A 21117-nucleotide genomic window follows, 5' to 3' on the forward strand; every position below is an offset into this window, starting at 1 on the left:
TCTCCTTGTTGGATGGGAAAGGTCCTCAGCTGAGAAAGGACAATTGCGGCACTGCCTTCTCCCCATCGGGGTGCCTCGAAGAGAAGCAGGAAGAGCTGCACTCAGGGCCCCCCAGGCAGCCAGCCTCAGGCACCCCCTCTTTGATGTGGAGACCCTGCCTGCCTGAGGAGTGGGGTCAGGGAAATTCGCCGGGGTGTGTGGGCAGCAGGTGGGACCCTGTCCCCAAACAGTAATCAAACTTGCTTACCCATAACTGCTTACACAGCTGAAGGCATATTTTTCTGTCATGGAAAGCAAGCCTGGAGATAATCAGACCAGAGTGTGGCAGCCCATGGTTCCTGGGACCCCAGCCTCTTCTGACTCTGAGGCGTTAATCCTGAGTCCCTATGTAGTGGCCTCCTAGGGCTCCCATAACACAGCCTACCACAAACTGAGTGCCTTCAAACCAGAAACTTATTTTCACAGTTCTGGAGGCTAAAAGTTAGGAATCAAAGCATCAGGAGACTAATGCTCCCTCTGAAGTCTCCAGGAAGCAGTCTGTTCCCTAAGCCTTTCCTGGCTACTGGTGGCCCCAGGTGTTCCTTGGTTTGTGGGCAGTATGACTCCAATCTCTGCCTCTGTCTTCACATGACCTCCCCTCCTCTCTCCTTTTCTTTTCTTTTTTCTTTCTTCTTTTGAGACAGAGTTTCAGTCTTTTGCCCAGGCTGGAGTACAGTGGCACCATCTCAGCTCACTGCAACCTCTGCCCCCCAGGTTCAAGCAATTCTCCTGCATCAACCTCCCGAGTAGCTGGGATTACAGGTACCCACCACCACACCTAGTTAATTTTTATATTTTTAGTAGGATGTGGTTTTATCCTGTTGGCCAGGCTGGTCTCGATCTCCTGACCTCAGGTAATCCACCCACCTCAGCCTCCCAAAGTGCTGGGATTACAGGTGTGAGCCATTGCGCCCGGCCCACATGACCTTCTTTCTTGTGTTTCTATCTCTTCTGGTTATTTTTATTGTATGTTTTTTGAGACGGAGTCTCACTCTTGTCACTCGGGCTGGAGGGCTCACTGCAACCTCTGCCTCCTGGGTTCAAGCGATTCTCTTGCCTCAGTCTCCCGAGTAGCTGGGATTACAGGTATGCGTCACCATGCCCGGCTAATTTTTGAAGGGGGCCAGCCCCTCCACACCTGTGGGTATTTCTCGTCAGGTGGGATGAGAGACTGAGAAAAGAAATAAGACAGAGAGACGAAGTATAGAGAAAGAACAGTGGGCCCAGAGGACTGGTGCTCAGCATACTGAGGACTCGCACCAGCACCAGCCTCTGAGTTCCCTCAGTATTTATTGATCATTATTTTTCCTATCTTAGCGAGGGGAGTGTAGCAGGGCAACAAGTGGGGAGAAGGTCAGCGGGGAAACATGTGAGCAAAGGAATCTGTATCATGAATAAGTTCAAGGAAAGGTGCTGTGCCCAGATGTGCACGTAGGCTAGATTTACGTTTCTCTCTTTTTTTTTTTTTTTTTTTTTTTTTTTTTGAGAAGGAGTCTTACTCTGTCTCCCAGGCTGGAGTGCAGTGGCGCGATCTCAGCTCACTGCAAGCTCTGCCTCCCGGGTTCACGCCATTCTCCTGCCTCAGTCTCCTGAGTAGCTGGGACTACAGGCGCCCGCCACTGCGCCCGGCTAATTTTTTTTTTGTATTTTTAGTAGAGACGGGGTTTCACCGTGGTCTCCATCTCCTGACCTTGTGATACGTCCCCCTCGGCCTCCCAAAGTGCTGGGATTACAGGCGTGAGCCACCGCGCTTTACCCAAAGAGTAACAGAGTAGCAAAGAGTAACAGAGCAGCAGCGCTAGATTTATGTTTTTCTTTACCCACACATCTCAGTGTAGCAAAGAGTAACAGCAGTATTGCTGCCAGCATGTCTCACTTCCAGCCACAGAGCGGTTTTCTCCTATCTCAGAATAGAACGATTGGGAATGGTCAGCTTTACACCAAGACATTCCATTCCCAGGGAGGAGCAGGAGATGAAGTCTTCCTCTTATCTCAACTGCAAAGAGGCCTCCCTCTTTCACTCCTCCTCCTTAGCACAGCACAGACCCTTTACGGGTGTTGGGCTGGGGGATGGTAAGGTCTTTCCTTTCCCACGAGGCCATATCTCAGGCTGTCTCAGTGGGGGAAACCTTGGACAATACCCAGGCTTTCTTGGGCAGAGATCCCTGTGGCTTTCCGCAGTGCATTGTGTCCCTGGTTAATCGAGAATGAAGAATGGCAATTTTACCGAGCATACTGCCTGCAAACATATTGTTTTTTTTTGGCCGGGCGCGGTGGCTCAAGCCTGTAATCCCAGCACTTTGGGAGGCCGAGACGGGCGGATCACGAGGTCAGGAGATCGAGAGCATCCTGGCTAACACGGTGAAACCCTGTCTTTACTAAAAAATACAAAAAACTAGCCGGGCGAGGTGGCGGGCGCCTGTAGTCCCAGCTACTCGGGAGGCTGAGGCAGGAGAATGGCGTGAACCCGGGAGGCGGAGCTTGCAGTGAGCTGAGATCCAGCCACTGCACTGCAGCCTGGGCCACAGAGCGAGACTCTGTCTCAAAAAAAAAAAAAAAATTGTTTTTTTTTTTTTTTTTGAGACGGAGTCTCACTCTGTCGCCCAAGCTGGAGTGCAGTGGCGCAATCTCGGCTCACTGCAAGCTCCGCCTCCCGGGTTCGCGCCATTCTCCTGCCTCAGCCTCCCGAGTAGCTGCGACTACAGGCGCCCGCCACTGCGCCCGGCTAATTTTTTCTATTTTTAGTAGAGACAGGGTTTCACCATGGTCTCGATCTCCTGACCTTGTGATCCGCCAGCCTCGGCCTCCCAAAGTGCTGGGATTACAGGCGTGAGCCACCGCGCCCGGCCCAAACATATTGTTAATGAAAGGACACAAAGATAGATGTGTACCCACCCCCCCGCTACACCCTATTGCTAAACCCTTTGTTCTGCTCTCTAATCTTTGCACATAGCAGAGATTTCGTAAGTTCTGTAAGTACCTGTTTTTCTGCATGTACCAGAGATTTTGTAAGTTCTGAGGCAAGGTCACAAGACGTGTTTAAGTAAGATAAACTCTTGCTGCCATAAACCAGTTGGGTAACCTGACGCAATATAATTAACTGCCTTTGTGTAAAACTGCTCTCCCGCCTCAAAGGTTGAACCGAAATATCAGAAATGGCGGGAACCAATCATAGTTAGCCAAATCACCTTGTTCAAACACTAGCCAATCATATATCTGATTTGTATAATAATTCTATGCCCACTTTTCTTAGACTATATAACACTGCTTGGAGCTCAATGGGGGAGCTCTCCTGCCCGTCTCGTTTCGCGAGCGAGTGAGAGTTCCAGGTTCGAACCTGTAATAAAGATCCTTGCTGCTTAGCTTTGACTCTGGACTCTGGTGGTCTTCTTCGGGGAATAAACGGTCTGGGCATAACATTAACAAGGCACATCCTGCACAGCCCTAAATCCATTAAACATTGATTCAATACAGCACATGTGTTTGTGAGCACAGGGCTGGGGCTAAAGTTACAGGTTAACAGCATCTCAAAGCAGAAACAATTTTTCTTAGTACAGATCAAAATGGAGTTTCTTATGTCTTCCTTTTCTTTTTTTTTTTTTTTTTTTTTGAGACGGAGTCTCCCTCTGCCACCCAGGCTGGAGTGCAGTGGCCGGATCTCAGCTCACTGCAAGCTCCGCCTCCCGGGTTCACGCCATTCTCCTGCCTCAGCCTCCCGAGTAGCTGGGACTACAGACGCCCGCCACCTCGCCTGGCCAGTTTTTTGCAGTTTTTAGTAGAGACGGGGTTTCACAGTGTCAGCCAGGATGGTCTCGATCTCCTCACCTCGTGATCCGCCTGTCTCGGCCTCCCAAAGTGCTGGGATTACAGGCTTGAGCCACCGCGCCCGGCCTTCCTTTTCTACATAGGCACGGTAACAATCTGATCTTTCTTTTCCCCACAATTTTTGTATTTTTAGTACAGACTGGGTTTCACCATGTTGGCCAGGCTGGTCTGGAACTCTTGACCTCAGGTGATCCGCCCAACTTAGCCTTCCAAAGTGTTGGGATTACAGGCGTCAGCTATCGCCTCCTATTGACTTTTATTTATTTATTTATTTATTTATTTATTTATTTTTTTTTTGAGACGGAGTCTTGCTCTGTAGCCCGGGCTGGAGTGCAGTGGCCGGATCTCAGCTCACTGCAAGCTCCGCCTCCCGGGTTTACGCCATTCTCCTGCCTCAGCCTCCGGAGTAGCTGGGACTACAGGCGCCCGCCACCTCGCCCGGCTAGTTTTTTGTATTTTTAGTAGAGACGGGGTTTCACTGTGTTAGCCAGGATGGTCTCGATCTCCTGACCTCGTGATCCGCCCGTCTCGGCCTCCCAAAGTGCTGGGATTACAGGCTTGAGCCACCGCGCCCGGCCTCCTATTGACTTTTAAAAGGAGGTTGAGTGTGGCTCAGGGGTCACACGCCTGAGCATCCAAGTGGCCCTTCCCCCACTGCCCAATGAGCAAGTGAGTAGATTTGGATGCCACAAAAACACATATTTCCACGCCGTTTTCTTGCACCTAACGATACTTTCTTGTTTTATTTCTCATGATTCCGTTTCTAGGTCCTAGGCCCGTGCCTGGTCCAGGATCCAAGCTCCTGGAAGCTGGTACTGGGCCCGCCCTGGGTAGGCAGCACTGAGCAAGGCAGGCGGACAGCGCTGGGCTCGCGGGCCTGCGAGGTCCTGCGTCCTCCGCGGGAGTGTTGGCGGCGGGGGTCGCTCTGCGAGGGGACACCGAGCAGAGGGGGCGTGCGGCCTCTCTAGGAAGCTTTCTCGGAGCCCCCGACGCTGGCAAGGCACCCGCCCCCTCTTCCGGACCCCGGCGCGGCCCCCTGCACCTGGGGGCTAGCAGCGGAGTCGCTTCTCCCTGCAGCCCTCCTGGGTCTGGTGGAGACGCATCCCCGGCGGACCCCGAGCCGCTGCAGCCAGCGCCCCTGCGGCTTCTCACCCGCGCTACTCCGCCCGCAGCGGAGGCCCCGCACTTCGCGCGCTAGGAGTTTGGAGTCTGGACGCCCCGCCCCGAGCCGAGCCGCCAGGCCGCCCCGCACCCCGGGCCACCAGGGGCCGCTGTCGCCCCTGCAGCAGCTCTCACGGGGCGGCGCTGCGCAGGCGCCGAAGCCCGGAACCTTCGCGCCCAGCTTCTGGGCCCGGCCGGGCCAAGTTCGCCGCCGTCCGGGTTCCCCTCGAGTCGGCTCCAACTGCCAGGTGGGCAGCCGGGAGGGCGGCCGAGGCGGCAGCGCGAGGCCGGCGAGGGACGCGGTACGGGGCCGGGGTCCTGCGCGGGCGACCCCGCTCACTCTTCCTCTCCCGGCCTTGCGCAGCCGGGGTTGGCGCCATGTACGCCGTGTACAAACAGGCGCATCCGCCCACCGGCCTGGAGTTCGCCATGTACTGCAACTTCTTCAACAACAGCGAGCGCAACCTCGTGGTGGCCGGGACCTCGCAGCTCTACGTGTACCGCCTCAATCGCGACGCCGAGGTAGGTCGGGCCCTGGGCGCCCTCCCCGCTCTCCGCGACGTGAGTGCTCTCACCGCCCCCAGTTGCAGATGGAAGAGCCAAGCCCCAGACAAGTTCAGTGATTTGCTTAAGGTTCCCCTGCCTCAGGAGCCAGGATATGACCCAGAATCTCTTGTGCTCGGGTCCTTTCTCGTGGCTGCTACCCTGTCCTGCCTCCCTTCCTGCCCCACCGGGAAGGGCGCGCTGCCCTAGCCGTCTTGTTTGCTCTTCTGTGTTTTCAGCAAGTTGTTTGGAAGGAACGAACGCCCACTGTGTGCTGGGTAGCAGGGATACCATGTGAACCACACCTGCAGACACTTGGGGGAGGGGAACATCTAAATAAACACACCTGCCCCTGAAGCAAGTGCTGCTGCGGGGATAAAGGAGTGAATGAAGGAAACTCTGTATTTCCAGTCGCATGATCAGAAGAGCCTGTCTGAGGCAGAGCGGGAGTTTATCAGAGGAAGGACATTCCTAGCACCAGGAACAAGGCCAGGTCTAGGATGGGGACAGACTGTTGACAGGAGTCTTGGTACACTGGGGCACGTGCCTCAAGGGTTTGGGAAATACAGTGGCATTTTGGTTGCCAGAGGGTTGAAAGCTGGTCCAGAAAGGCTACTTGCAAGAGGCAGTTTCTCCATTGTTCTTGAAGGGAGGAGTAACTCTTACCCAGGACCAGGGAAGGTGAGAGGAGGGTGTTCCAGGCAGAAGAAACAGCCTGTGCACAGGTCCAAAGCAGTTGAGGGTGGAGAGTCATGGCACGGTGTGGCCGTGGTGTAGAGTGGATGTGGTGGTGGGGATGGAGGGAGGTAGGCTGTGGTCAGGACTGTTCTCCACAAAGCAGGGAGGAGCCACAAGAGGGTTGTGAATAGGGGCTGACCCAGCAAACAGATGGGTCAGAGGCGTAGGCCAAAGGAGGCCAACCCTCCTGGGCACCTACCCCAGCATACACGTGTTTGCTGGCCAGGGCTCCATCCTCTGAAGGCTTGACGAGGGCTGGAGTTTCTGCTCCGAACACATGGTTGGCAGGAGGCTGCAGTTTCTCGCCACATGGGCCCCTCCCTGGGTCAACTCACAACATGGCAGCCTCCCTCACAATGAGAGACTCACCAAGACTGAAGCCACAGTGAGTCCTGTAACCTAATCTCAGGCTGGGTGCATTGGCTAACAACTATGGCCCCACCCTTTGGGAGGCTGAGGTGGGATGACTGCTTGAGGCCAGGAGTTCAGGACTGGCCTGGGCAACATAGCAAGACCCCATCTCTGCAATTTTTTTTTTTTCCTGGTGAGACAGAGTCTTTCTCTGTCACTCAGGCTGGAGTGAAGTGGTGTGATCTCATGCTAACTTTAACCTCTGCCTCATAGGTTCAGACAATTATTGTGCCTCAGCCCCCTAAACCCTCCACCCAGTAGCTGGAATTACAGGTGTGGGACACCACGCCCGGCTATTTTTTTTTTTTTTTTTTTTTTAGTACAGACAGGGTTTTGCCACATTGGCCGGGCTAGTCTCAAACTCCTGAACTCAGGCAGTCCACTCACCTTGGCCTTCCAAAGTGCTGGGATTACAGGAGTGCACCGCTGTGCTTGGCCCAAATATAAAATATAAAAGTTAGCTGGGTGGCCGAGCGCAGTGGCTCAAGCCTGTAATCCCAGCACTTTGGGAGGCCGAGACGGGCGGATCACGAGGTCAGGAGATCGAGACCATCCTGGCTAACACAGTGAAACCCCGTCTCTACTAAAAAATACAAAAAACTGGCCGGGTGAGGGGGCGGGTGCCTATAGTCCCAGTTACTCGGGAGGCTGAGGCAGGAGAATGGTGTGAACCCGGGAGGCGGAGCTTGTAGTGAGCCGAGATCTGGCCACTGCACTCCAGCCTGGGCGACAGAGCGAGACTCCGTCTCAAAAAAAAAAAAAAAAAAACAGCTGGGGGAATGCTTTTGTACAGCTGCTTGTCTCAGCTATGAATTCCTGCCCACCAGATAGGACCTGGGACCCAGGGTGGCCTTGCCCACCCATAGGCAGGTCCCAAGGGGCACCCTAGGGGCCCCTGATACTCTCTCCTGGGGGGTCTTCCAGGCCCAACTGGGACCCTATTTTCACACCACCACGTGCAGAGTGTGACCCACATCGGGAGAGGTGTTTCCTTCCGATCTCCAAATTGATGGGGGACTCTGCTCCTTTTTGGGCCCCTGGGTGTGGGTGCATCTGCTGGAAGCAGGGAGGGCAGGTGCGCCACTCGGTTTGGCCCCCTTGGGGCTCTGCTCATGTCCAGGAAGGCTGTGCTCTGGCCCACCTGACCCTGTCTGCAAACCACCTGGGGGACAAGGCCATTAGAGACCTGTGCAGGTAACGCCCCTGCCCTGCTGCCTGCTGGCCTGGGGGTCTGATCACATGGCTCCGGACCCCAGGGGAGCTGGGCTACGGGAGAAGGGCCACAGAAATGGTACCAGCTCTTCCTCCCCAGCGCGTCCGGAGACATGGCTCCTTCAGTTTCCACCAGCCTCTCAGGCTGTCCTGGAAGGCAGACTATCCTCGGGCTTCTTTCTTAGCATGGGCCTGTGGCTCTTGACAGCGCCCCTCTGGGCGTGTCCTTGTCACTGCTGTGCATCGGCCCACATGAGGGCCACTGCTCTTACCGCCTGGAGCCTCAGTCAGCTCTCCAGGGAGTGCTGAGAGGAGCCCAAGCTGGGCCAGGCACACCCAGAGCTGGCCACTGTGGCCCTGACCCCTGGGAAGGACCCCCAGCCCTAGAGGGGCACCTGCCCCTGGGCCTGGCCCGAGGCTCCCTGAGCTGGGCATTTGTCAGGGCAGCTTTCCTAGTGTTGGGGCACTGGCCTCTGGAAGCCAACCTTTGCACTTCTTCCCACGTTATCTCAGGTGTCTCTCTCTGTGCCCCTCGCTCATCTCGCTCGATCTGTCCGCAAACCCTGAGATCAGCTGTGTCAGCCTGGAAGAGCTCCTGTCTACCCTCCAAAAGCGGCCCCAAGGCCTTAGCTTCCTTGGCTTGTCAGGTGAGGGCTGGTATGGTGGCCATGCCTGCCATGTTTGGCCTTTTCAGGGACCTGCCTGAGACCCGGGGGCCTCCTCCTAAGGGGCTGTCACTGCTACCAGCCAGGCAGCAAGGCTGGGCTCCGTGAGGCTGGGGCAGCAGGGGGCAGGGAGACAGTGACAGAAAGGGGGCATGATCCCAGCTCCTAAAACCACAGGGTGGGGGCGAGGTGGGTCTCTGCCTCTGGTCTCCAACCCAACCTTCAGAATAGACTCTGGCAGGCAAGGCCCCCTTCCACAGGGACTTTCTCGTCCCTGGCAGGAAGAGGGAGCCCAAGGTCAGGGTGTTGAAAGCTGCCAAGGGACCCCCCCACTTCCTGGCAGAGGCTCCTCCGACACAACCCTGCCCAGGCTGTGGTCTCATTTAGCTTGTTTTCTCTTGAGCCACATCAGGGCAGTCCCCAACCTGAGCTGTCTGGAAGACAATCCCAGGGACCTGGCTTCCCAGCTGGGGCCAGGGCAGGCTCTGCCCTCCGGGGGATGAGGGCTGTAAGTGAATGTAAGAGCACAAGGGGGAGCTCTGCTGTCTTCCTGCGCCCCGTCTTCACCCCCCAGGGCCAGACCGCCTTTTCCAGGACGGCGCCCGAGTGCTGGTGGGAGATCCCCTCCCCCCACTTGGGTTCCTGGCATCTGTACCTTTCCACCCAGTTCCCTGAATTCCTGAGCTTAGTGTCCTGGAGCCACTCAGGCCCACCACGTACAGATTTGCAAGCAGCCCCATTATGTCTTTATGGGTGGAGACTGACGTGTAGGCATGGACTTCGAGATCGGGCACCGTCAGAGGCAGAGCACCTTCCTCCTGCCTCAACGCTGGCGGTGCAGAGGAGCCCACTCCTTCCTGGAGTGTCATGGGGCCTCTCCGGGGCTCTGCCCGCTGCCCCTCACTACAGCCCTGGGTCCCTCAGGGAAAGCGAGTTGGTTCCCTGGAGCCTGCCGCGGGCACCGGGACGCCGCCGGCCCCCGCAAGCGCTGAGGCCTGCCCTCTTCCCTCCGCAGGCTGCACCATCCAAGGTCCCCTGGGCCTGGGCTTGTGGGACAAGATCGCCGCGCAGCTCCGGGAACTGCAGCTGTGCAGCCGACGCCTCGGCGCCGAGGACCGGGACGCCCTGCGCCAGCTGCGGCCCAGTCGGCCGTGCCCCGGCGAGTGCACGCTGGACCACGGCTCCAAGCTCTTCTTCCGGCGCCTCTGACCCCGGCGCCGCCTTTCCCCACCCTCACCGAAGCCCCTAATAAATGAAGCTGCTGGCCGGACGCGATGGTTCACGCCTGTAATCCCAGCACTTTGGGAGCCCGAGACGGGCGGATCACGAGGTCAGGAGATGGAGACCACCCTGGCTAACACGGTGAAACCCCGTCTCTACTAAAAATACAGAAAATTATCCGGGCGCAGTGGCAGCGCCTGTGGTCCCAGCTACTTGGGAGACTGAGGCAGGAGACTGGCATGAACCCGGGAGGCGGAGCTTGCAGTGAGCCGAGACTGCGCCACCGCACTCCAGCCTGGACGACAGACAGAGCGAGACCGTCTAAATTAATTAATTAAAAAAATGAACCTGCCGCCTCCCTCCCCGTGGCTGCCTGGCAGGCGGGTGGGCGGCGTAAGACCCGGCTTCGCGTCTGCTGCGCCGGTCCCGTCCCCGGGGCTGCGCCGCTGGGGGGCGCGGCCGGAAGCCCGTGCGGGCGCAGGCGTGAGGGCTGAGCGCCGAGCTGCCGATAGGGAGGGTCGCTACCGGCGCGCGCAGGCGCAGACGTGAGGCGCGAGCGCCGAGTAGCTGATCGAGCGCGCCCCGCCCCCGGCGCCATCTCCCGGACCGCGAGCCGTCCAGGTACCCGGGGCCGGTGGGTGGGGAAGGGGCCGAGTGGGGAGAGGCGATCCCGGGCCTGGCACCCTCGGGGCGCGCCTGGGCCCCGGCACAGCCTCGGCTGAGTGCCCCAAAAGTCATGGGCATGTTTTAGAAACGCTTTTCTTGCTCATTGTCCACTCTGCGAGGTTGCTTTGCACATTCGCTCGTGGCTGCAGAACGTCCGCTTTTACAGTTGGGCAGAAGCCCCTGCGTGGTTGGGGCGGTTGGCTCCTCGGCCCTCTCCTACGTGGCGGCTCCGTGACGGCTGCCGAGCAGCCTCGGTCCCCACCCCGCGGCTCGCAATGGCCTCGACCCTCGGAGAGCTTGACCCAGACGTTCCCTTCCCACATGAGCGGCGCTGCTCTTTCCCGGCTCTTCGGCGCGGGCCGCCTTCCCTCCCTTCTGCTCTTCTCCCATCCCCGGTAGCACCGTCCGCTCCCGCAGTTAGCCGGCTTAGCGCTGCCCTCCCGGGCCTCTCCGCCGAGAGCTCCCTGCGCCTGCCCGCCAGGCCCGCTCCCCTCCCTTCTCCCTTCTCCGTCCGAGTTTACCTTACTCTCCCGCCCGCTGGGCCAGAAACAGGCTGTCGTTCGTAACTCCTTCATTTTAATCCTACCTCAGATCCCTCGGCGGATCTGACGGTTCCACTTACAAAGAGAGAAGTCTGGAGCTGGCCCAGCTTCCGCACTAGGCAGGACCCTCCCACGGGCTCCGCTTCCATTCTTTCTCCCCAGCTCGCTGCCCACCTAGAGGCACCTCTCCGTCTTCATGCCCTAGGACCCCCTCGCTCGAGAAGCTCCTCCCTCAGCTTGTTTGTTCCTCCAAGTTCATGCCGACTTAAAGGCGAGCTGTTGAGTTGTTGTTCCTGTGCCCCGAACTCTCTTCCCCGGCCATCAAACAGCTGCCTGCCTCCCTCATCAGCTCCCTCATCAGCTCCCTCAACCTCCAGCTGGGACCGCACCCCAAGGCAGCCCCCACCCCGCTGTCCTTAGTGTCCACAGTACCTCAGTTTTTCCTGGCAGCCCCCATAGCACCCTGTGTGTTCACCACTGTTGAGCTCGGGAGAGCTCTTCGTGGCGCCCTGGGTCTCCAGGACCTGGCGCTTAGGGGCTGTCTTTTTTGTTGTTTTTTGTTAGTTAGTTTGTTTGTTTGTTTTGAGACAGGGTCTTGCTTTGTCTCCCAGGCTGGAATGCAGTGGCTCAGTCTTGGCTCATTGAAACCTTCACCTCCTGGGTTCAAGCGATTCTCCAGCCTCAGCCTCCTGAGTAGCTGGGATTACAGGTGTGTGACACCACGCCCAGCTAATTTTGTATTTTTAGTAGAGACGGGGTTTCACCATGTTGGCCAGGCTGGTCTCGAACTCCTGACCTCAGGTGATCCGCTTGTCTTGGCCTCCCAAAGTGCTGGGATTACAGATGTGAGCCACCACACCTAGCTTAGGGGCCATCTTTGAGTCGGCCCTGGCTCTGCTCCCCAGGTCTCAGTGCTGTGGCCACCACAGAGCCTAGAGGATGTTTCACGGGATCCCAGCCACTCCGGGCATAGGAGGTGAGTGTGGCCGGAAGGGCACAGGCTTTCAGCCCCTGCTGCAGGGGCTGACGGGCAGTATTGGGTATTAGGCGTCAGGGATGGGGTGGCATCTGACCCTGCTCTCATACAGCCTTGGGGGTGGCCAGGGGCTGATGCAGTTTATCACAGGAGCACTGAGGGCCCAGAAACCTTCTCCAGGCAGAACTGGCTTGGTCCTGCTGGGCAGACATGATGAGCTTCAGTGTGGCCAGAACCGTGGGGGTCCTGGGCACCCTGTGTCACCAAACCCAGGGGAGAGGCCGTGTGTGATGAGCCTTGTTGGCACTGCATCATGAGTCACGAGCAGGACGTGGCCACTTGCGCAGGTGACTCGGCCAGGGAGCCGCAGTGGAGCTGGGGAGCTGGGCCTGTCATGCGGCCCCCGGCTTCTTAGAGGCGTTATCCTCAGGTCCCCCCACACACTGATGGGGTGAGGTTGGAACCCCTGTGTTCCAGCTCCCTCTGGGTTCTTTGGGACCCAGCCTGGGAGGCCTCAGGGAGGAACTGAAATAGAGGCTGGGACTGGAGCCTACCCTTGGGTTCCCTTTGGGGCCAGCCTGCCAGCTCTCTGCCTTCTCTTGCAGCCCCTGGGAACAAGCCAGAGCTGTATGAGGTGAGTGGTGGGTGCATACCCGGCCAGCATTGGCCAACAGCAAACACCTGTGTGGCCTTGCCAGGGCTCTGCAGCCCCTGCTGGCACCAGCCCACAGAGCCTGCTCTCTCCGGCAGGAAGTGAAGTTGTACAAGAACGCCCGGGAGCGGGAGAAGTAAGTCTAGCCACCCAGGCTGCCCCAACACACCCGTGCGCATCTGGCTGCCCTGGGGCAGCCTCCCCCAGACCCATCCCACACTGAGAGGTGGGAGGATACAGGGTCAGGCTGGGGAACCGTTCCTGAGGCACTCCAGGATGGAGCGAGAGGTGGGCAGAGCTCCCACAGTGGCACCTCCGGGCAGGGGATAGTGCTCTGGGCTTGGCACCCCGGGGCCCGATAGACAGGTGTGTCCTCAGGTACGACAACATGGCAGAGCTGTTCGCGGTGGTGAAAACAATGCAAGCCCTGGAGAAAGCCTACATCAAGGACTGCGTCTCCCCCAGCGAGTAAGAGCCCACGTCCTTGGAGGCCTGCTCCTGCCCTGCCAGGCCTGGGTGCTCCGTAGACAGCAAGAACAGGCGTCTGTCAGGCTGTGAGGTGCCCACCCATGTGGGGCCCACCCAGCGTGAGGAGGATGCCCCTGGGTCTCAGCCAGGGAAGTCCTGGGGGGTGGGGAGGGAGGCGGGCAGAGGGGCAGCCCCTGGGGTGTCATCCGGCCCACTCCCCCACCCTTATCCCCCAGCACAGCCAACCTTAAAAGATGGTCGGGAGACTTGGGGATGTCTCAGGATGTTTTGGGGGGCTTTGTGCAATGAAGTGACAAGACCCTCACAGGCCGCCACACAGGACCATGAGCTATGGATGGGGCCATCATAACAGATGGCTGGTTGCTGTCGTTCAGAGGGTGGGCAGGGGTGGGGAGCTGGGGCTTCCACCTGGAGGTGAGCTACAAGCCCCACTATGTGCTCAGGGCCTCCCCCCCCAAAGCTGCTAGCAGTCCCTCCTCCTTGCTCGGCCTGCCTTTGCCTGTTGCCCGGCCCTCTCTGGAAGCTGCTCTGCCTCTGGACCAGCTGAAGGGGCAGGATGAGCTGGGCGACGCTGGTCCCATGCTTGGGCCGCAGCTGACCTCTCCCTAGGTACACGGCAGCCTGCTCCCGGCTCCTGGTCCAGTACAAAGCTGCCTTCAGGCAGGTTCAGGGCTCAGAAATCAGCACTATTGACGAGTTCTGCCGCAAGTTCCGCGTGAGTGCCTGGTCCTTCCACCCCCATGGGACGGGGACTGTCGGGCGTGGGTATGGGGTGCCGGAGGGCTCTGGCCACCTGGGGCTTACTGTCCTGAGAGCCCCAGCACCCATGTCAGCCCCCCACAGCTGGATTGTCCACTGGCCATGGAGCGGATCAAGGAGGACCGACCCATCACCATCAAGGACGACAAGGGCAACCTCAACCGCTGCATTGCCGACGTAGTCTCGGTGCGCCCCAGCCCCCAGGGCTCACAGGGTTAGGAGGGCCGGGGCCTCCCGCTGCAGCTGGGCACAAGGGTAGAGTCCTGGACCACCAGAGCTGGGTAGCACTCTGAGTTGTTGGGCGGAAGGGGACCCTTTTAACTAGGGATGAGGGATTGGCAGCCTACGGGGAGGCCCCCCGGGCCACCTGGATTCCTGTTGGGGGGATGAGCACAGTGCGTTCTGGTGGGGTCCTGGCCTCGGGAGATAGTGTGTGGGCCCACCCTCCAGTTCCCATGCAGCTGTCTGGGCAGCCAGGACCTCGTTCACTCAGGAGGCCCGCAGGGTTTGGGAGCAGAGTACAGTGAGGAGGCCTAGTGACAGCTGTGGCTGGGAAGGGGTTGGGGCCTGTGAGCTGTGGGGCCACCCCCACCCCTGAACATGCAAGCCTCATGTGCACACCTGCCCCCAGCTCTTCATCACGGTCATGGACAAGCTGCGCCTGGAGATTCGCGCCATGGATGAGGTGAGGGCATTGGGCTGGCAGGGGACCTAGGCAGGAGGGGATGGAGCCAGTGTTGGGGTCCCAGCCGCTGTGTGTCCCAGATCCAGCCCGACCTGCGAGAGCTGATGGAGACCATGCACCGAATGAGCCACCTCCCGCCCGACTTCGAGGGTCGCCAGACGGTCAGCCAGTGGTGGGTGTCCCTCCCCGCCAGGCAGAGCCCCCGAGGTGCCCCTGAGACCCTCCCCGCCAGGCAGGGCCCCGCGGTGCCCCTGAGGCTCTGCCCACCCCACATGCCCCGTGCTGCACTCCCAGGCTGCAGACCCTGAGCGGCATGTCGGCATCAGACGAGCTGGACGACTCACAGGTGCGTCAGATGCTGTTCGACCTGGAGTCAGCCTACAACGCCTTCAACCGCTTCCTGCATGCCTGAGCCCGTGGCGCCAGCCCCTGCACGGAAGGGCAGAGTCTGAGGCGATGACTCCTGGTCCCCTATCCGCCACACAGGCCCTGGTCATCCACACAACTCACTGTCTGCAGCTGCCCATCTTGTGTCTGTCTTTGGTGTGAGGACTTTGGGGGCCGGGCCCCTCCCCACAATAAAGATACTCCTGCGACCCTCCTGCCTGGGCGGCTCCCCCAGGCCTGCCTGTGTGTTCTCTCCACCCTCCGGGGACTCTGAGCACACATCCCCGCTCGCCGGGCCTGCCCTGTGTGTGTGGTGGCCCGGCCCTGGCTCTGTCCCTGCCACTGCGTCCCTCATGGCCTGCGTCACTCGGTGACAGCTGCTTCCCTGGTGGGCTCTGCCTGGGCATGCAGTGCGAGGCGGAGCTGCTTCCACAGCCCCGAGGCCTGGGAAACAGGTCCACCACCTGGCCAGGCGTGGCTCAACTCTGGCCACAGGGGAGGCTGAGGCTGCCTGCCATCCCTCCCCACTCCTCACTGAAGCCCAGGGCAGCACCAGGTCTTCTGAGTGCAATCAGGTCCCAGCGCACCCGGCCAGGCTGGGCTCAGAGGCGGTGCGCTTCATGCTGTCAGCTGCTCCACACCCACCTTTCGTCTCTGGTGACTGCACCCTGGCCCAGGACTCCTGACTTACTGCAGCTCCAGCCAGTGACTCATCGGGTGGGAGTTTGTCAAGCCCACCACCAGGGCCTCTCCCCAAGTGCCTCAGCAGAGCCCGAGTCAAGGCCGGGCCTGGTGGGGAGGCAGTGGGTGGTGGACACCGTCCGTTCACAGCATGTGCTGTACGCCAGCCGCTGCCCCCAGGGAAAGCAGCAGACCACACACCACACTTGGGGAGGCAGTGGGTGGTGGACACCGTCCGTTCACAGCGTGTGCTGTACACCAGCCGCTGCCCCCAGCGAAAGCAGCACACACCACACTTCTGGGTTCCAAGAGCCACGTTTCACATCTTAGCAACTCTGCTGTCAGGACAAGGGACGTGCCAGGGTGTCACTGTAGCGTTTTTCTTTCTTAGCGGCTGAGAACACCAGGATCTCTTGCCATCTGTGGCCTGTAGAGCCGATGGAATGAGGTGTGTAGAGAAAGGAAGATGGTGAAAATCGAGTCCCGTGGTATTCCGCGGGGGCTTGGGACGTCAAGCAGGAGGGCATGGAGGAGGCAGGTGGGCTCTGCACGGGCTGTGTGGGGGCTGCCTCTCAGACGGCCAAGGGGGGCCATCAATCAGGATGACAACTTCAGTGGCTGGAGAGGGAGGCTGAATCCCACCAAGAAGCCAGAGGACTGGCCAAGGGCACTGCTCTGGGAAGTGGGAAGAGACTGACCAAGGAGTCAGAGAAGAGCCCCCAGGACAGCAGGATCCAGGGCACCCGGAGGGAGCTGAGGAAGGGTACTGTCGAGTCGGGCCGTGGGGCCTCAGTGTCCTTGACAGGCACACGTGGGTGCAGGGTGCTTCAAGGGAGGACGAGCACCCAGAAACGTGTGTGGCAAGCCGAGCAGATGGCCTGGGTCATTTTGATCTTTTTTTTTTGAGGAGTCACTTTCTGTTGCCCAGGCTGGAGTGCAGTGGCACCATCTCGGCTAACTGCAACCTCCACCTCCCGGGTTCAAGCACTTCTCCTGCCTCGGCCTCCTGAGTAGGTGGGATTACAGGGGTGTGCCACCATGCCTGGCTAATTGTGTACTTTCAGTAAAGACAGTTTCTCCATGTTGGTCAGGGTGGTCTCCAACTCCTGGCCTCAGGTGATCGCCTGTCTCACCTCTGAAAGTGCTGGGATTACAGGCACAAGCCATCACGCCCAGCCTGCAATTTTTTTTATTTTACTTTTTATTTTTCTTTATTTTTATTTTTTTTGAGACAGAGTCTTACTCTGTCACCCAGGCTAGAATGCAATGGCATGATCTCGGCTCACTGCAACCTCCAACTCCCAGGTTAAAGAAATTCTCGGCCGGGCGCGGTGGCTCAAGCCTGTAATCCCAGCACTTTGGGAGGCTGAGACGGGCGGATCACGAGGTCAGAAGATCGAGACCATCCTGGCTGACACGGTGAAACCCCGTCTCTACTAAAAAATACAAAAACACTAGACGGGCGAGGTGGCGGGCGCCTGCAGTCCCAGCTACTGGGGAGGCTGAGGCAGGAGAATGGCGTGAACCCGGGAGGCGGAGCTTGCAGTGAGCCAAGATCATGCCACTGCACTCCAGCCTGGGCGGCAGAGCGAGACTCCGTCTCAAAAAAAAAAAAAAAAAAGAAATTCTCTTGGCCGGGCATGGTGGCTCAAGCCTGTAATCCCAGCACTTTGGGAGGCCAAGACGGGTGGATCACGAGGTCAGGAGATAGAGACCATCCTGGCTAACACGGTGAAACCCCGTCTCTACTAAAAAATACAAAAAACTAGCCGGGTGAGTTGGCGGGCGCCTGTAATCCCAGCTACTCGGGAAGCTGAGGCAGGAGAATGGCGTAAACCCGGGAGGCGGAGCTTGCAGTGAGCTGAGATTCAGCCACTGTACTCCAGCCTGGGCGACAGAGCGAGACTCCATCTCAAAAAAAAAAAAAAAAAAGAAATTCTCTTGTCTCAACCTCCCGAGTACTACAGGCACGAGCCACTATGCCTGGCTAGTTTTTGTATTTTTAGTACAGACGGGCTTTCGCCATGTTGGCCAGGCAGGTCTCGATCTCCTGACCTCAGGTGTTTTGCCCGCCTCAGCCTCCCAAGGTGCTGGGATTATAGGCATGAGCCACCGTGCCCGGCCTGTTTTTTTTTTTACTGTGATAAATATAACAAATTTTGCCTTTTTATCTGATTTTAAGTACACAGGTCAGGGCCATTAAGTGTATTTACATTATTGTGCAACCTCATCATCGTCCACCTCCAGAACTTTTCCATCCAAACAAAGTAAAGCTCCATCCCCGTAAAACACTCCTGCACATTCTCCCTTTCCCCAGCCCTGGCAGTCACCCTTCTTTCTTTTCTTTTCTTTTTTTTTTTTTTTTGAGGCAGTTTGACTGTCGTCCAGGGTGGAGTGCAGTTGCACAATCTCGGCTCACTGCAGCCTCCACCTCCCAGGTTCAAGCAATTCTCCTGCCTCAGCCTCCCAAGTAGCTGGGACTACAGGTGCATGCCACCACGCCCGGCTAATTTTTTGTATTTTTAGTAGAGACAGGGTTTCACTGCATTAGCCAGGATAGTCTCGATCTCCTGACCTCGTTATCCACCCGTCTTGGCCTTGCAAAGTGCTGGGATTACAAGCGTGAGCAACCGCGCCTGACCTCTTTTTTTTGAGACAGAGTCTCGCTCTGTCGCCTAGGCTAGAGTGCAATGGTGTGATCTCAGCTCACTGTCACCTCCACCTCCGGGGTTCAAGCAATTCTCCTGCCTCAACTTCCTGAGTAGCTCAGATTACAGGCCTGTGCCACCATGCCCAACTGATTGTGTATTTTTAGTAAAAACTGGATTTCTCTGTATTGGTCAGGCTGGTCTCCAAATCCTGACCTCAGGTGATCCGCCTGCCTCAGCCTCCCAAACTACTGGGATTACAGGCATGAGCCACCGCGTCCTGCCTGTTTTATTTTATTTTATTTTTTTAATTTAAATTTAATTTTTTTATTTAAGACGGAGTCTCCCTCTGTCGCCCAGGCTAGAGTGCAATGGCGTGATCTTGGCTCACTGCAACCTCCACCTCCCAGGTTCAAGCAATTCTTTTGCCTCAGCCTCCCAGGTAGCTGGGACTACAGGCGCGAGACACCATGCCCAGCTAATTTTTTGTTTTTTTTTTTGAGACTAAGTCTCGCTCTGTTGCCCAGGCTGGAGTACAGTGGCGCCATCTCTGCTCACTGCAAGCTCCACCTCCAAGGCTCACGCCATTTTCCTGCCTCAGCCTCCCCAGTAGCTGGGACTACAGGCGCCCGCCACCATGCTCGGCTAATTTTTTGTATTTTTAGTAGAGATGGGGTTTCACCGTGTTAGCCAGGATGGTCTCAATCTCCTGACCTCGTGATCTGCCCACTGGCCTCCCAAAGTGCTGGGATTACAGGCATGAACCACCGTGCCCAGCCTATTTTATTTTATTTTTACTGTGATAAAATATAATAAATTTTGCCGTTTTAACTGATTTAAGTGCACAGTTCAGGGACATGAAGTGTATTTACATTATTGTGCAACCTCACCACCGTCCACCTCCAGAACTTTCCCATCCAAACAAAGTAAAGCTCCATCCCCATAAAACACTCATGTGCATTCTCCCCTCCCCAGCCCTGGCAATCACCCTTCTTTCTTTTCTTTTTTTTCTTTTTTTTTTTTTTGAGACAGAGTCTCGCTCTGTTGCCCAGGCTGGAGTGCAGTGGCCAGATCTTGGCTCACTGCAAGCTCCGCCTCCCGGGTTTACGCCATTCTCCTGCCTCAGCCTCCCAAGTAGCTAGGACTACAGGTGCCTGCCACCTCGCCCAGGTAGTTTTTTTATTTTTATTTTTTAATAGAGACGGGCTTTCACCATGTTAACTAGGATGGTCTCGATCTCCTGACCTCGTGGTCTGCCCACCTCCCAAAGTGCTGAGATTACAGGCTTGAGCCACCGCGCCCGGCCTCTTTCCTTTCTTTTTTTTTTTTTTTTTTTTTTTTTGAGAAGGAGTTTGGCTCTGTCGCCCAGGCTGGAGTGCAGTGGTGTGATCTCAGCTCACTGCAGCCTCCACCTCCCGGGTTTAAGTGATTCTGCTGCCTCAGCCTCCTGAGTAGCTGGGACTACAGGGGCATGCCACCACGCCCGGCTAAATTTTGTATTTGTTTGTTTTTGAGTTGGAGTTTCGCTCTTGTCGCCCAGGCTGCAGTGCAATGGCGCGATCTCGGCTCACTGCAACCTCCGCCTCCCAGGTTCAAGAGTCTCCTGCCTCAGCCTCCTGAGTAGCTGGGATTAGAGGCATGTACCACCACGCCCAGCTGATTTTGCATTTTTAGTAAAGATGGGGTTTCTCCATGTTGGTCAGGCTGGTCTTGAATTCCCAACCTCAGGTGATCCACCTGCCTTGGTCTTGCAAAGTACTGGGATTACAGGTGTGAGCCACTGCGACCAGCCTGTATTAATTTTATTTATTTTTAAATTATTTTTTCTTTTTCTTTTTTTTTTTTTTGAGATGGAGTCTTGCTCTGTCGCCCAGGCTGGAGTGCAATGGTGCAATCTCGACTCACTGCAACCTCTGCCTTCCGGGTTCAAGCAATTCTTCTGCCTTAGCTTCCTGAGTAGCTGGGATTACAGACACCTGCCATCGTGCTCAGCCAAGTTTTGTATTTTTTAGTAGAGACGGGGTTTCACCATGTTGGCCAGGGTGGTCTTAAACTCCCAACCTCAGGTGACCTGCCCGCCTTGGCCTCCCAAAGTACTGGGATTACAGACATGAGCCACTGTGCCCAGCCTGTATTTTTTCTATTAATTTTAAAAATTTATTATTAGTTTTGAGTTGGAGTCTCACTCTTTTCACCCAGGCTGGAGTGCAATGGCGTGATCTTGGCTCTCTGCACCCTTTTCCTTGGGGTTCAAGTAGTTCTCATGCCTCAGCCTCCTGAGCAGCTGGGACTACAGGCGCCCGCCACCACGCCTGGCTAATTTTTGTACTTTTAGTGGAGATGGGGTTTCACCATGTTGGCCAGGCTGGTCTCGAAGTCCTGAGCTCAGGTGATCCGCCCGCCTCGGCCTCCCAAAACCGTTCTACTTTCTCTGCAGGGTCCAGCTCCACGGGGTCGGTGGGTTTTTCTCCCCGGGTGCGGAAACAAGAGATTGTAGAAATAAAGACACACGACAAAGAGATAAAAGAAAAAGCAAGCTGGGCCCAGGGGACCACTATCACCAAGATGCAGAGACCAGTAGTGGCCCCGAATGCCAGGCTGCGCTGATATTTATTGGATACAAGACAAAGGGGCAGGGTAAGGAGTGTGAGTCATCTCCAGTGATAGGTAAGGTCACGTGGGTCACGTGTCCACCGGACAGGGAGCCCGTCCCTGCCTGGCAGCCGAGGCAGAGAGAGAGAGGAAAGACAGACAGCTTACGCCGTTATTTCTGCATATCAGAGACTTTTAGTACTTTCACTAACTTTGCTACTATTA

General features: G+C 57.2%; 2 protein-coding genes across 4 annotated transcripts; both read left to right on the plus strand.

Annotated features, from left to right (window-relative positions):
• The first annotated feature begins 5156 nt into the window (after positions 1–5156).
• LOC139355721 (tonsoku-like protein) lies at positions 5157–9864 on the plus strand. Its single transcript, XM_071067592.1, has 5 exons — positions 5157–5273; positions 5390–5547; positions 7838–7911; positions 8443–8576; positions 9610–9864. The coding sequence occupies exons 2-5, from the start codon at positions 5404–5406 to the stop codon at positions 9801–9803; spliced, it is 546 nt and encodes a 181-aa protein (XP_070923693.1). The 5' UTR covers positions 5157–5273; positions 5390–5403; the 3' UTR covers positions 9804–9864.
• A 515-nt stretch (positions 9865–10379) lies between these two features.
• On the plus strand, positions 10380–15180 carry LOC112423573 (VPS28 subunit of ESCRT-I). Of its 3 annotated transcripts, none has more exons than XM_071067590.1 (11): positions 10380–10436; positions 11635–11732; positions 11929–11999; positions 12605–12633; positions 12750–12787; positions 13030–13119; positions 13750–13855; positions 13984–14085; positions 14531–14584; positions 14665–14756; positions 14879–15180. In XM_071067590.1, the coding sequence occupies exons 3-11, from the start codon at positions 11963–11965 to the stop codon at positions 14994–14996; spliced, it is 666 nt and encodes a 221-aa protein (XP_070923691.1). In that variant the 5' UTR covers positions 10380–10436; positions 11635–11732; positions 11929–11962; the 3' UTR covers positions 14997–15180. The 3 variants fall into 3 exon arrangements, with proteins under 3 accessions (XP_070923691.1, XP_070923692.1, XP_070923690.1); XM_071067589.1 differs by having other exon boundaries at positions 10399–10436; positions 11615–11732; XM_071067591.1 differs by lacking the exon at positions 11635–11732 and having other exon boundaries at positions 10388–10436.
• Positions 15181–21117: the final 5937 nt, after the last annotated feature.

Source organism: Macaca nemestrina, chromosome 8 (assembly GCF_043159975.1).
Source record: "Macaca nemestrina isolate mMacNem1 chromosome 8, mMacNem.hap1, whole genome shotgun sequence".
NCBI lineage: Eukaryota > Metazoa > Chordata > Mammalia > Primates > Cercopithecidae > Macaca > Macaca nemestrina.